Genomic DNA, 15,049 nt, shown 5'->3' on the forward strand with positions numbered 1-15,049 from the left:
ATCATAATTTTTATCTTTTTTTTTTTTTCCTTCTTCTTTTTAAAGAATACCTTTCAGCATTTCATATAATACTGGTTTGGTAGTGATGAATGTTTGTGTCAATAGGTAATGCATGTATACATGTAAGTTCTTTGGTTAATCTCTTACTGCCCCTCCCCTGTCCCTCTGAGATTTGTCATTCTGATTCATGTTTCCATGCCTATGTTTCTATTTTATTCACCAGTTTATTTTGTTTATTAGATCCCATTTTCTTTTTCTTTCTTTTCTTTTTCTTTTTTTAAAAAAATATATTTTATTGATTTTTTACAGAGAGGAAGGGAGAGAGCTAGAGAGCTAGAAACATTAATGAGAGAAACATCGACCAGCTGTCTCTTGCACACCCCCTACTGGGGATGTGCCCACAACCAATGTACATGCCCTTGACCAGAATCGAACCCGGGACCTTTCAGTCCACAGACCGACGCTCTACCACTGAGCCAAACCGGCTTCGGCTAGATCCCTTTTTCATTTATTTTTATTTTTAGGTTCAATTAAAAAAAAATATTTTATTGATTTTTTACAAAGAGGAAAGGAGAGAGATAGAGAGTTAGAAACATCGATGAGAGAGAGTCATCGATCAGCTGCTTCTTGCACACCCCCTACTGGGGATATGCCTGCAGCCAAGGTACATGCCCTTGACCGGAATCGAACCCGGGACCCTTCAGTCCCCAAGCCGACACTATATCCATTGAGCCAAACTGGTTTCAGCAAGGTTCAGTTGTTAATAGATATGTATTTATTGCAATCTTATTATTCATATTCTTAATCTTTTTTTTCTTTTCCCCCTCTCCTTCTTGTTCTCTTTTGTCATCCTATTCTTTCCTCCTCCCTCTTCTCCACCTCTCTCTTCTCCACCTCCCTCTCACCCTTCCCTTTCCTCTCTTTCTCCTCCTTCTCCCTTAAATATTTCCTGTAATTCTGGTTTGGTGGTGATGAACTCCTTTAGTTTTTTCTTGTCTGGGAAGCTTTTGTATCTGACCTTCAATTCTAAATGATAGCTTTGCTGTGTGGAGTAATCTTAATTGCAGGTTTTTGCTTTTCATCACTTTGAATATTTGTTGCCATTCCTTCTGGCTTGCATAGTTTCTTTTAAGAAATCAGCTGACAGTCACATGGTGCTCCCTTGTAGGTGACTGACTAACTGCTTTTCTCTTGCTGCTATTAAGATACTCTTTTTGTCTTTAACCTTTGACATTTTAATTATGATAGTCAGTGTGAGTCTCTTTGGGTGCATCTTGTTTGGGATTTTCTGTGCTTCCTGGACTTGTATGTCTATTTCTTTTACTAGGTAGGGGAAGTTTTCTGTAATGATTTCTTTCGTTTGTTTGCTGTTTGAATTGTTGATTTGAATCTTGGTGTCCTCTATTCTCTTGTTGATTCCCTGTAAATTATTCTTCATTTCAGTTAGTGTATCCTTAATTTCTGAGTGGTCCTTTTCATATTTTTGGTGTTCTCACTAAGACCCTTGAAATTCTCACTAAGTCCCTTGAAGCTCTCATTAAGTTTCTTGAGTAACTTTATAATCATTGTTTTGAACTCTTACCTAGTAGTTTCCTTGTTTCCAATTCATTTAGTTCTTTTCCTGGAGCTTTCTTCTTTTCTTTCATTTGTGACATGTTTCCTTGCCTCTGCATTTTGGCTGTTTCCCTATGTTTGTTTCTATATATTAGTAGAGCTGTTATGTTTCCTGGAATTGGTGGAATGGCCTTATATAGTAGGTGTCCTGTAGGGCCCAGTGGCTCAGCCTCCCCAGTCACCTGAGTTGGGCACTCAGGTGCATCCCTATGTGGGCTATGTGCTCAGTTTGTAGTTGAGCCTTGATAGCTGTTGGCATCACTGGGTGGGATTGGCCCCCAGACCAGTTGGCTGTGAGGACCTGCTGTGATTACAGCAGAAGAGCTGCTGTGCAGGAGGCACCCCTATGGAACAGGACTTGCTTTAGTGGGGCTTTGGTGCTCACCGAGTCTGCCCCTTGAGTGTGTTACTTGTGGATGTGTAGAGTTATAATCTGGTGTGATCTAAAGCTATCCATAGGACGTACTTGTTCTGGGGCCTCCTGTAAGGTGCAAAGTCAGCCACATCTGGTACCTTGTCTGGGGCCACCCAGCATAAGCTACAGAGCGATTTGCAAATGGCTGCTACTTGAGTTGGGCTTGGAGGTGCCCAGGAGAGGCCAAACTGTGAACCAAGGCAGGCTGCTGTAGTGCCTGGCCTGGGACTGCTTATTGATAGGTATGGGATGTGTTGAGGTCAGATTCTGCTTATTTGAGGAATTTTAGGAAAATCTAAAGACTGAACCAAGACAGGCCATTTATATGGAAAAACCACTGCAAACAGCTTGGGTGGGGTAAGGTCTTCAAATTAACAGGGCAGGGCAAACAGTGTGAGCCAGGTTGATGTAGATACCTGCTACTCACCTGTGTGGTGGGAGAGGTTTCAGTATTCAGAAGGAACAATGACCTCTGTCAACCCTTTTGTCTGGGAGAAAGCTGCCCCTGAGTTTTTTCCCTGATGCCAGACAATTTAGTTTCCCCTCATATGTCCCTGGATCTTTTCAGGTTGCTGTCCTAGAACTGGAACTCAGAGGGAGTTACCTGAGTAAATCTCTGCACTGGTCCTTTAAGGGGAACTGTCTGGTTCTCTAGTAGCCTTTGAGTCACTCGGCTGTTTTTTATAGCTTAAAATTACAGGACTTCTCTTCCCAGTACTGGAACCCACCCTGGTTAAAGGGTTTGATGTGGGGCTGGAACCTCTTGTTCCTCACAGGAAACCTCTTCAGCCTAGATATCCCTCCCAATTAAAAAAGGTGACTCGTATGGGTCTTGGACCAGTTTGTTTTGCACCTCCACTCTTGCCAGTTTCAGTGTGCTTTTTTTTTTAATTCTCTGGTTGAGGACTTCCATTCAACTGTATTTCATATAGTTCTGAATGATGGTTTTTCTGTACTTTAGTTGCAATTTTGATGTAGTTGTGGAAGGATGCGAGTACTGTATGTACTTACACCACCATCTTGGTTACTCAATAGGAACATTTTAGGTTAGAAGGGATTGGTGTGTAATAATCAAAGTGATGAAAAGCAAGGACCTACAATTAAGGCTACTCTATCCAGCAAAACTATCATTTGAAATTGAAGGAGAAATAGAACCAAACAAACTTCAGCTCTGGTCAGACAGCTCTAAAACCTCCAAACCCCAAGCAAAGAGGACAAAATTGTAGTTCTCGCTGTAACTCCTATTGGGTGGCTTCAGACAGTAGCTGACCAAGACACCATTAGAGATCCAGAAGCTAGTGTATCTAGTGGTCAGATTTCAACTACTCACATCCATAAGTGACACATTCCAGAGGCAAACTCAGTGAGCACCAAAGCCCCTCTGAAGCAAGTCCTGCCCTATAAGTGTGTCTCCAGTGTTAGAAGTTCTTTCATTATAGACACAGCAGGTTCTCATAGCCAATTGGCCTGGAGGTTAATTCCTCCCAGTGACACCAACAACAATCAAAACTTAACTACAACAAGGCTGTGCACCCAGTGCACAAAGGGATGCACCAAGAGTATCCACCTCAGATAACTGGGAGGCCAACCCACTGGCCCATATAGGACACCTAGGACACAAAGCCACCCTACCATCTCAGGGAAGTAGCAAAAATGCGGAGACAAAGAAATAGATCACAAACTAAAGAAATGGAGGAAAATAAACGATGCTAAGTTCAAAACCATGGTTATAAAGTTTTCAAGAATTTCCTAGAAAAGGCCAATAGATTCAACAAAATCCTCGAGGATATGAAAAAGGACCAACTTGAAATTAAACATACAACTGACTGAAATAAAATATATTATACAGAGACACAGCAGCAATTAGAGGACCTCACGAATCAAACCAAAGATCTGAAATATGAAGAAGCAGTAAACACCCAACCAAAATAAAAATAATAAAGAATCTAAAAATATGAAGATAGTGTAAGAAGCCTCTGGGACAACTTTAAGCATACCAACATCAGAATTATGGGGGTGCCAGAAGAAGAGAGAGAGCAAGATATTGAAAACCTAAATGAAGAAATGATGACAGAAAACGTCTACCTGGTGAAAGAAATAGACTTACAAGTCCAGGAAGTGCACAGAACCCCAAACAAAAGGAATCCAAAGAGGACCACACCAAGGCACATCATAATTAAAACAAAGAATATTAAAAGCAGCAAGAGAAAAACAATTACCTATAAGGGAGTACCCATAGAACCCCTGAGGGGTCCTGGATTGGAGAGGGTGCATGCTGGGTTGAGGGACACCCCTCCCCATGCATAAATTTAATACGCTAAGCCTCTAGTGTAGAAATAAAAAAGGAATAGATTTGTGCAACTGTAAGTCTATATGTGGCGTGGTCAGACCTCTGCATACCTGTCTTTAGCATGTAAAGAATATATAACATATAGGCTTTGAAGTACTGGGCTACAGACAAGGTCAGGGAGTTCTGAAAAGAAAGTTGAACTAGTTTTCCAGACTAGAGCAGCTGGTGTGACAACCTACACTAAATATTTCATATTTGAATACTTATAGGCTCCTGCCTACACCCTTTTACACAGACTTTACATTTAGTTTTATATTACATCATTTAAAAATATTTATTGAGCCCGGCTGGTGTGGTTCAGTGTTTAAGCATTGGCCTATGAACCGGGAGGTCAAGGTTTAATTACCGGCCAGGACATGTGCCCAGGTTATGGGCTTGATTCCCAGTGTGGGTTGAGCAGGTGGCAGCAAATCAGTGGTCCTCAACATGATGTTTCTATCTTTTTATTCCTCTCTCTACCTCTCTGAAATCAATTTTAAAAAGCCAGCCTGTTTAAAAATAAAAATATTTATTGACTACAAAGATATGTCAGATATTTGAGGAAAACCTGTAATGTGAAAGAGACAAAGATAAATATATTTTTAAAATATATTTTACTGATTTTTTTACAGAGAGGAAGAGAGGGGGATAGAGAGTTAGAAACATCGATGAGAGAGAATCATCAATCAGCTGCCTCTTGCACACCCCCTTCTGGGGATGTGCCCACAACCAAGGTACATGCCCTTGACCCGGGACCTTTCAGTCCACAGGCCGATGCTCTATCCACTGAGCCAAACCAGTTACGGCAAGATAAATATTTTAAAAATGACTATAAAGAGTAGAGATAATTTAACAAACAAAAAAGATATTTTAAACCCCCTCTAGTGCTTACCCCTTCCCCCACTATCCTCATCCATAGGTATATGAATTTTGTCCATACTCTTCCCACACTATCCACACCCCCAGAGTGGAGCAGACAGCAATGGCTGACCGTCAGACCCAAGGTTCTTGGGTCTTTGGGTCCTGTGGCACTGTGCAGGAACAATGATCAGTGCAAGCACCTCTAAGAAAGCAGCCCTCGAGTTCTGCCCAATGCCCCTGGTATGAGTCTGGGTCCCCAGAGTCTCTTCTGGAACCTGAGTTCAGAGCAGTTGGGTGCTTGTGTCTCTTTGATTGAAAAAGACAACAGTGGACTCAGTTAACAGCCCTTTCCATGCACATGCCTCTGTACCTCTGCACTTCACTTGTGCACCTCTGTACCTCCTCTGAGCCTCAGTGTGCTTTTCTCTTTTCTTCTAGTTGTATAATTTCCACTCAGCCAGCCTTCCTGTGGTTCTGGATGATACCTGTTTTGTCTTTTAGTTGTAGTTTTGAAGTGGTTGTGCGAGGCAGCAAGTTCAGGTGTTTTCCTATGCCACCATCTTGGTTTTTCTCTGATGAATTTATTTTGTAAAATGATTCTATTTTATCTCTGCAATTGGCTTATCTGATATACTTGTTTGATATACTTTTTTAGAGGTTGTTCCTGGGCTATATAATACACATCTATAACTTACTGTATGCCTTCAACTAATATTGTAAACTACTAATTTATAGTATAATTATACTTTCATTTCTCCTAGTCTCTATTTTGCTTCTATTATCATAAATTTTTATTGTATACATGACATAAATGTCACAATACACTTTTTAAAATGTAGCCTGGCTGGCATGGGTCAAGTGGTTGAGCATTGACCTAGAACCAGAAGGTCACAGTTTGATTCCCAGTCAGGGCACATGCCTGGGTTGCATGTTCAGTCCCCATTGTGGGCTGTCCAGGAGGCAGCCCATCAGTGATTCTCTTTTCATTGATGTTTTTATCTCTCCTGCTTCCTTCCTCTCTGGGAATAAATAAATAAATAAAATTTTAAAAATATAGTCATTAACTTTTTAAGAGATTGAACAATGAGAGAAGAAATTTCTTTTTCTCATATATTTATCAATTCTAGCACTAGTCTTTGTGTGAACACAGATTGTCTTCTGGTTTCATTCATTCTGCATAAAAAAGCTTACTTTAACATTACTTGTAATGCAGGTCTAGCAATGAATTGTTAGCTTTGTTGTCTACAAAAGGGCTTATTCTTCCCACCCCCCACCCCTCCATCCTCATTTGTGAAAGATATTTCTACTGGATATGGAAACTTAGGATTGAGAATTTTTCTTATACTAAAAATGTTGTTATATTGTCTTCTGGTGTACATAGAGTTTTGCTGTCATTTGTACTTTTGTCCTTCCATATATAATGTGTCTTTTTCTAAACCACCCACAGCTGATTTAAAGCCATTAATTTATGATTTGCCACTGTGTGGTTTACTTTTATATTTATTCTTCTTAGGATCTATTGAGTTTTTTGGATCTCTAGTTTTATAGTTTTATCTTTCCCTCTCCCTCCAACATGTTCCTTTTTTTGTATGTTCTTTAAAACATGGAACATATTGCCGAAACCTGTTTGGCTCAATGGATAGAGCGTCGTCGGCTTGAGGACTGAAAGGTCCCAGGTTCGATTCCAGTCAAGGGCATGTACCTTGGTTGCGGGCACATCCTCAGTGGGGCAAGAGGCAGCTAATCGATGATTCTCTCTCATCGATGTTTCTAACTCTCTGTCTCTCTCCCTTCCTCTCTGTAAACAAATCAATAAAATATGTTTAAAAAAAGTAAAGCATGGAATATATTTATAATAGCCATTTTAACCTCTTTGAATGCTAATTCCATTATCTGTAATTTGTGTTTCTTTTTCCCCCCTTTTTTCTTTTTTTTAAAATATATTTTATTGATTTTGTACAGAGAGGAAGGGAGAGAGATAGAGAGCTAGAAACATCGATGAGAGAGAGTCATCTATCAGCTGCCTCTTGCACACCCCCCACTGGGGATATGCCCGCAACCAAGGCACATGCCCTTGACCGGAATCGAACCCGGGACCCCTCAGTCCCCAAGCCGACGCTCTATCCATTGAGCCAAACCGGTCCCGGCTAATTTGTGTTTCTAATGTCTGATTTTTTCCTTAGTTATGGTTGGAAAATATATATTTTTCTGATTTTTTTTTTTTAATATGCATGGTAGTTTATGGTAAGATGTTGAGCATTCTGATTTTTACTTTTTTTGTGTGTTTAATTTTTGTCTTCTTTAAACACAGACTATTTTGTTATACAGTTAAGCTACTTGGAATCAATTAAATTCTTTGGATGATTGCCTTTATGCTTTAACAAGTGAACTCCAGAGCATCCTCTACTTATCTGTGGCTAATTTTACCCCTATGAATACAATGCTTTTTTCCTGAGGGCTATATCCAAAGCTTTATATATTATAGGTCTTTCTTCTTTGGATGGTAGGAATTCCTTAATATCATCTAAGACTGATTTGAGTTTGTTCAGGATTGTTTTCAAATGTTTTTTTTTTTTTGTTTCTCAATTGTGTTCTCTTTTGTTTTGCTTTTATTGATCCTTTCATTGTTTTTGTTCTAGTTTGTTTGGATAGTATTATGTTCATGGTTGTGTGGCTTTTCTCTGTACTATTCTTTTTGCTGTGATATTATATGGACAATTCCTTTTTTCCTTGTTTCTGAGACCAGCATATTTTCCCCCTTCAAGTCATAGTTTGAGGGATTGTTTATTTTGTATTTTACCCTTTTCTACAGTCATGGGACCATGGTTATATACAACATTTTTGAGAATTCCAGAACTCTGTTCTCTTTGGGAATTTTAAAAAAGCGACATCTGAGAGTTTGGGGCAGCATCAGAAGTCCTGTGTGCTAAAGCTTTTCCACTTTCTCATTATAGTAGATTGTATATTTCCTTGACTGCTTGTTTGAGAGATTATACCATCAGGTTTTAGCCAGTGTTAGTACACTGGCTCTCCTGAAAACAAGAAAAACATTTTTTTTTATGTAACATTTTTTGATTTTTAGTAGTGTAAAAACTCCTCCCATCGCTGTTTTCAAACTGTCAACATAATGCCACTGAACAGAGTTGGGAATAGAATTTGAATTTATCAGCCTGTTTCAGCTCCATAAACACTGGTTATATCCTTTTCTTCTATAGTTTTAATCTTGAGGATATTTAAGTGAAAGACTAGACTGCTTTTTATAGTTTCTTTGTTTTCATGATTCCTCCTTTTCTTACTAAATATTGGGGTGAGAAAAGTTATATAATACAGTTTTAATACATGATCTTACCTTCAGTGTTTTTTTTTGTGTTTTTTTTTTAAACATTACTGGAATTATAAACACTGATATTTAGGCATAGTTAGCATAGGAACATAGATCTTTTGTAGAAGATAATAATGAAGTATACTTGATAACTCTTATGTTCCTGAGTAATATTTTAAACTTCCCAAATAAACCCTGTGAATTATGATCTATTTCAGTTATAGATTCAGAAATCATTACTCAGGTCCTTTGCCAGTGAAAGTAAACATTATATTGCTTTATAAGTTTCTTTGTGTGTGGGACAGAGAAAAGTTGACTTTGTTTAATAACTCTCCCAGTTTTGTTCCATCCATGCAGATAATTGAGCTTTTATCACATGTGTTTCAATGACACAGCAGTAGTTATTGTTCTAAGTTATCAGAAATGGCAAAATACTTTTATCTGAACTGAAAGAGTGGCAAAATACTTATAAACCCACAACCTTTTTTCATGTATGGGACAATGCTTCAACCAACTGTGCCACCCAGCAGGGGCCCCAACTCATTTTTTACTTTGATATCAAAACTTGAGAAAGACAGTAAGTACAAGAAAACTATAATCACTGTCTCTCATGAACATAGGTAAAAATTCTAAGCAGAATTATAGCAAATTGAATTCTATGACTATGTGGGACTTACTTCAGTAATGCAAGATTGGTTTAGCATTAGAAAATTAGTCATTTTGCTATATTAATAATCTAAAAAGAAAAAACACATTAATATAATCATCTTAATTGATACTGAAAGAACAGGTGACAAAAGTCAACATTTGTTCCTGATAATTTTTATCAGCAAAATATGAAGAGAAGAGACCATTCTCAATCTGAAAAAGACATCTAAGACAAAATAATTAACATCCAAACTTGTGTATGGTTGAATTTCCATTACAATGAATTTTTTAAAAATGTATGTACATCCAAGACAGATCTATGGCTAACATCCAAATTTTTGTGTATGGTTGAAATTCCCATTACAACAAATTTAAAAAAAATATGTGAAAGTAAAGTATTAGGATTAGTGAGAAAATTATTTCATATATATTTGCAGATATTTGAGTCATGGAATCATAATAGAACTAAGAATGAGCTTTCAAGAGGATTCTAATTCAAAGTATTTATTTTTCATAGGTCAGTATGGAAATCCTTTAACTAAATACATTAGACATTATGAAGGATTATCTTATGATGTGGATTCATTGCACCAAAAACACCACCGTGCCAAAAGAGCAGTTTCACACGAGGACCAGTTTTTACGTCTAGATTTCCATGCCCATGGAAGGTGAGTAAATTAACTCCTGACTGTGTTTGAATTTCACCTATATTCAATCTAAGTTAAAAGAAGAAATTTATATCCTTAATTTACCTTTTCTAATGGAAAGGTCCTTACTTAGAAATTTGGCCTACATTGGAATTTGGTATATATCGATACATTAAAAAAAATGTTTTTTTTTTTTATGAAATGTATTGCCCTTTTTATATTGTTAAGGAAACAGTTATTTAAATAACTTTATATTTATGAATTAGATCCTCTATTGTGTTATTGGAGGATATATCTTTAAAGAAGATTTTATGGTAGAATTATGCCAGAATGATTTCTTTTTTATATACAATTTTATTTTATTTTTTAAAACTAGGAGATGGAATAAATTCTTGGTTCCATTAAAAAAAAAAAAAGATATTATGTTCATAGTTTTCCACTACTTTTTATGTGTTTTATGGTTAGTATATCTTTGGTACTAATAGTGAAGGTACCTGGTTGTATGCCATTGAATAAGTCATTTAATATCTCACAAATTCAATATCATCAGCTCTAAAATGCAACTTGTATATAAGTTGCTTCCATATTGCTCAATTCTTAGACAGAATTATTAAGGGATAAAGAACAGGGAGCCAAGAGGGAGAGGTAAAAATCAGTTATTAGTGTTGGTTGTGTTCCAAGTGCATAGATAATTTATATACATTTTCTTATTTAATCCTCTCAACACCCAAACGTGGTAAATATCTTTTTATATCCGAGGAAACTAAGGCTCAAAGAAGTTAACTTCTTTAAAATTACAAAGCACAGATTTGGCCTAGACCTGGCTGACTTAAACCCCAATTTTTTTTTTTCTTTCTGTCTGTTAGGGATACTTAAATACAAAATTTTTGAGTATTTTTGTCAGACTCTCTTATTTGCCTGCTGTAATTAGTAAATTTATTCTTTTTGTACTTTTTTTTTTATTGGTGTAATCTTGATTTATTACTCACCTCTTAATAGATTTCTCCACTTCCACTCCATTTATCATTTAAACTACATACTATGAGATGCCACTTCCTTATTCATGCCAGCTTATTGCTCTGAAATCTTCAATTTACAATTATTAGCCAGATTTCTTAATTTGTCTTTCAGTGTTCTCTGTAAATTAAATTTGGTCTAATCTAAACTTACTTCACTTCCCAACATTGTCTGTTTCACCCAGAACGATCTTCTGATTGCTTTTTAAACCAACTACAATTTATTCTGTATCATTTATCTTAAATAATTTTCACCATCATTTAATGCTCAGTTCAAGTTCTACTTCTTTGAAGTTTACCTACACCTTCCTTGGAACTTTTAAATCACTTCTCTGTATTACATTATATTTATTCTCTTTCTTTTCATTATGTATTTCTTGTTTATTTTTCTATGACTGTTTTTATTCCTCACAGGCAAAGAGCCTGGCTAATATTTAATGTGTTATTGTTTATATTTATAGTAAGATGCTTAAGAAGTATTTTAATGGATGGAAAGGCAGATAATAAGAAATACTATGAAACAAAGTATTTTGTACATGGAAATAAATGTATTACTGAAAATAACTTATTTTCCATATTGTAATGTAATGATCATTGTAGGGAAAAGTATTTAAGTTATAAAATCTCCTACTTTGATTTGAAGGAGAGAAAAAGATTCAATTTAGGCCGAAACCAGTTTGGCTCAGTGGATAGAGCGTTTGCCTGCGGACTGAAGGGTCCCGGGTTCGATTCCGGTCAAGGGCATGTGCCTTGATTGGGGGCACATCTCCGGTGGGGGATGTGCAGGAGGCAGCTGATCAGTGATTCTCTCTCATCGATGTTTCTGACTCTATTTCTCTCTCTTCCTCTCTGTAACAAACAAAACAAAACAAACAAAAAAAAGATTCAATTTAGGGTCTGTTTATTTTCTAGGTAAAAATTTTAGTGACAGCATTTCATTTTATGACCCTTAACTTCAGTTATTTTAAAATTACTCAGTCTTTTTTAGTACCATGAAATAATATGCAAGCATTAAGCCTCCTTAAGTTTTTAGCCACCACCTCAAAATAAATTTAATACTATATTCCAAATATAGTGGGAATGCCAAAAGGAAAAGTTGAGATTCTAACTGCCTTAAAAAAAAAAATTAAAGAAAAAATATATTACTGATTTTTTACAGAAAGAAGAGAGAGGGATAGAGAGTTAGAAACATCGATGAGAGAGAATCATCAATCAGCTGCTGATTGCACATCCCCTACTGGGGATGTGCCTGCAACCAAGGTACATGCCCTTGACCGGAATCGAACCTGGGACCTTTCAGTCCGCAGGCCAACCCTCTATCCACTGAGCCAAACGGGTTTTGGCTATTACTATTAAATTTTTTTAAAAAATATGTTTTTATTGGTTTTAGAGAGAGAAGAATGTAACTTCTTGGTATATGGGTTGATGCTCAATCACTGAGTTACATTGGCCGGGCTATATTATTATTTTTTAATCTTCACTCAAGGACATGTTTTTATTGTTTTTAGAGAGAGACGAAGAGAGAGAAGGAGAGAGAAAGAGTAACATCCATCTTAGAAACACTGACCAGTTGCCTTCCACACTTGCCCCTACTGGAGATCAAACTCGAAACCTGGGTATGTGTCCCAATTAGGAATTGAACCTGCAACCCTTCCATGCATGGGATGATGCTCTAACCAAGTTACAGTGGCCAGGGCTATTTTTGTTGTATAATGAATGGAATAGCAGAAACCTAGGATACTTTTAACTCTGTAGACAGACCAATAGACTTTGAGAAGCAGAGGTAGTTTAGGGAGCACAAATGGATGCCAGCTCATAAAGAAGAGCAATAGAATACATTTGAATTCTATAAAAATATTATTGTTAAGGATGTGGCATGTGCCCTGATCAGGAATTGAACCATGACCTCTTGGTTCATAGGTTGATGCTCAACCACTGAGTTATGCTGGTTGGACAAACCTACTACCTTTTTGGTGTATGGGACAACATTCTAACCAACTGAGTTACCCAGCCAGGGCTACAATTTTTTCTCGAAATAGTTTCTGAACATTGATTCCTTGCTTGATTGTATCATAACCTCTTATACAACTTACTAGAGAGTTTTTCTTCTTCTTTGGGTTGGCAGATATTTTTGGTATTTGTACAGAGGGATAAAATTAAGTTGTTAATTTGTGCTTGGTTCTGAAATCTTAAATTATATTTAAACAGTCTGTACTGGGAGAGTGATACTGAACCAACAAGTCAAATATAAACACAAAATATAACATATCAAACTTAAAGGGCAAAGATATGATGGTGTGGGACAAGTAGTTGTGTTATGTAGCAGCAGTCACTTTTTTAAAGAAACCTAAACCACAAATTTAGTTAAATAGAATTTTGATCTTCGGATGGAATGAGCAAATGTGTTATGTATTTTCTTTTGTTTAAGCTTTTTTTTTGAGCTATAGAAGATGTTTCTATAGTTTTAACATGCCATAATTTATTAAGTCCATGTTCATGTTTTGATTTGTTTTAATCCTCTTACTGTTTTATGTATTTATTAAGCATCTCTACTGTATTTCAGTCATTTTAGTAGTAGTCACTATGAACGGAATAGCTGAACAGGACAGGCTCTTGCTGTTAATAGAGTTTATGGATTCATGAGAAAGACAGGTATTGAATTAGGAATGAGAATGTGATAACTAAGAAAAAATGTTCAGAAGATTGCTGTGGGAACACAGGGGGTTGCCAACTTATCTGGAGATATGAGAAGACCACATTTAGGAGATGGCATTTAAATTGATCCTGGAAGAATGACTAAAGGAAGTGGTTAGGCAAAGAAGGGAAGGAGATGAAACAGTATGTGCAAAGATACTGAGATGAATGAGGCATGCTGATGGAATTGCTTTGTGCTTAAAATGTGAGGGAGAAAGGTTTCAAATGAGGCTGTGCATGTAAGCAGGAGCCAGATCTTTTGAGAGTTTATGGTGACAAGTTTTACCTAGCCATTGGAAGTTTTTAATAGTAAGTAATTTTATAGACTTTAAAAATTCAGTCTAGCTGCAAATGAAGGCTAAATGCATTGAGATTAGGTTGGAGACTGTTGCACGGTTCATGAGAATGGTAGCCTGGATTAAGGTGGCACAAGAGGTAATGAAGGAGAGTGAGTAGATTTGAAAAATATTTTGAAGGTAGACTTATTAGACTTAATTGACATGTAGTGAGGTATAAAGAGGAGTCAAATATGACTGACTGACCACTGGATTGAGCAACTGAGGGACTACTAGGACCATTTACGACATAGGAAATACTGGAATAGATATGTTTGAGGGGAAATCATAAATTCAGTTTTGAATATGTTATGTGAAGCATATGAGGAGGACCTAGGAGAGAGAAAGCCTTGCTAAATGCCAATATTTTCAGGGAGAGGTGGAGGAGAGAATGCAAAGACTTAAGAAAGATAAGAATACTAGTAGAAGAAAGGCTGGGAGCATGGTATAATGGAAGGCACGGGATAGGTGTTTCAAGGAAGTGAGGGGTTAGTTGTTGCTGCTTGCTCTTATCATACTGAACATTAGCGGTATTCTTTGTCCATGTTATTCATCCTTAGAATTTCTTTAGTTCTGTTTGATCTTGCTGGATCTAATTACAGAGAGTAGTCCAGATTTGGATACATGATAGTTATGTATAATGGTAAAGAAATAACACTTTTAGTTTGAATTTTGAATGATTCATGACAATTGCTAATACATTTTGGTTATAAGAGCATATTTGGTTACAAGAGCCCACTATCTTCAAAAGACAGGTATTGGATTAGGAATCCATCTCTACCTCTTTTGTGGTGATTGACTATAAGGACCCAGTTATCTTTTGAGTATAGCTTGGCTAATTTCCCTCTAAATGTATGAAGTACAAACACATTTCCTCATAGTCAAGCTGTTCTGGCCATATACTTTACTCCCAAAATGTGTATTTTTTTAAACTGACCTTTATAATTTTTTAAAATTTTATTTTTCAAATTCAGCTTACTTCCATAACTATTTTTAGTTCCAAAATCTCTTTATTTTTCATTTTGACAGTTTAGTCTTACCTGTCAAACTGAGTGATCCTTTCACATAAGTTTATCTTTTCTATTTTTATTAAAATTTTTTTTTTCTTTAAATATATTTTTATTGATTTCAGAGAGGGAGAGAGAAACATCAGTGATGAGAGAGAATC

The 15,049-nt window shown here is 36.6% G+C and overlaps 1 protein-coding gene across 4 annotated transcripts in view; it reads left to right on the forward strand.

The window, feature by feature from the left end:
* ADAM10 (ADAM metallopeptidase domain 10) overlaps positions 1-15,049 on the forward strand; it is a 141,035-nt gene that overhangs the window by 29,999 nt on the left and 95,987 nt on the right. For 3 of the 4 annotated variants that reach the window (XM_036440621.1, XM_036440631.2, XM_045582160.1), the window contains exon 2: positions 9,707-9,857. In XM_036440621.1, coding sequence (XP_036296514.1) covers positions 9,707-9,857 — 151 coding nt within the window. Of the gene's footprint in view, positions 1-8,303; positions 8,413-9,706; positions 9,858-15,049 lie in introns of those variants that run through there. The other variant, XM_045582167.1, reaches the window with a different exon arrangement.

This window comes from Pipistrellus kuhlii, unplaced genomic scaffold, assembly GCF_014108245.1.
Source record: "Pipistrellus kuhlii isolate mPipKuh1 unplaced genomic scaffold, mPipKuh1.p scaffold_m20_p_1, whole genome shotgun sequence".
Classification (NCBI taxonomy): Eukaryota; Metazoa; Chordata; class Mammalia; order Chiroptera; family Vespertilionidae; genus Pipistrellus; species Pipistrellus kuhlii.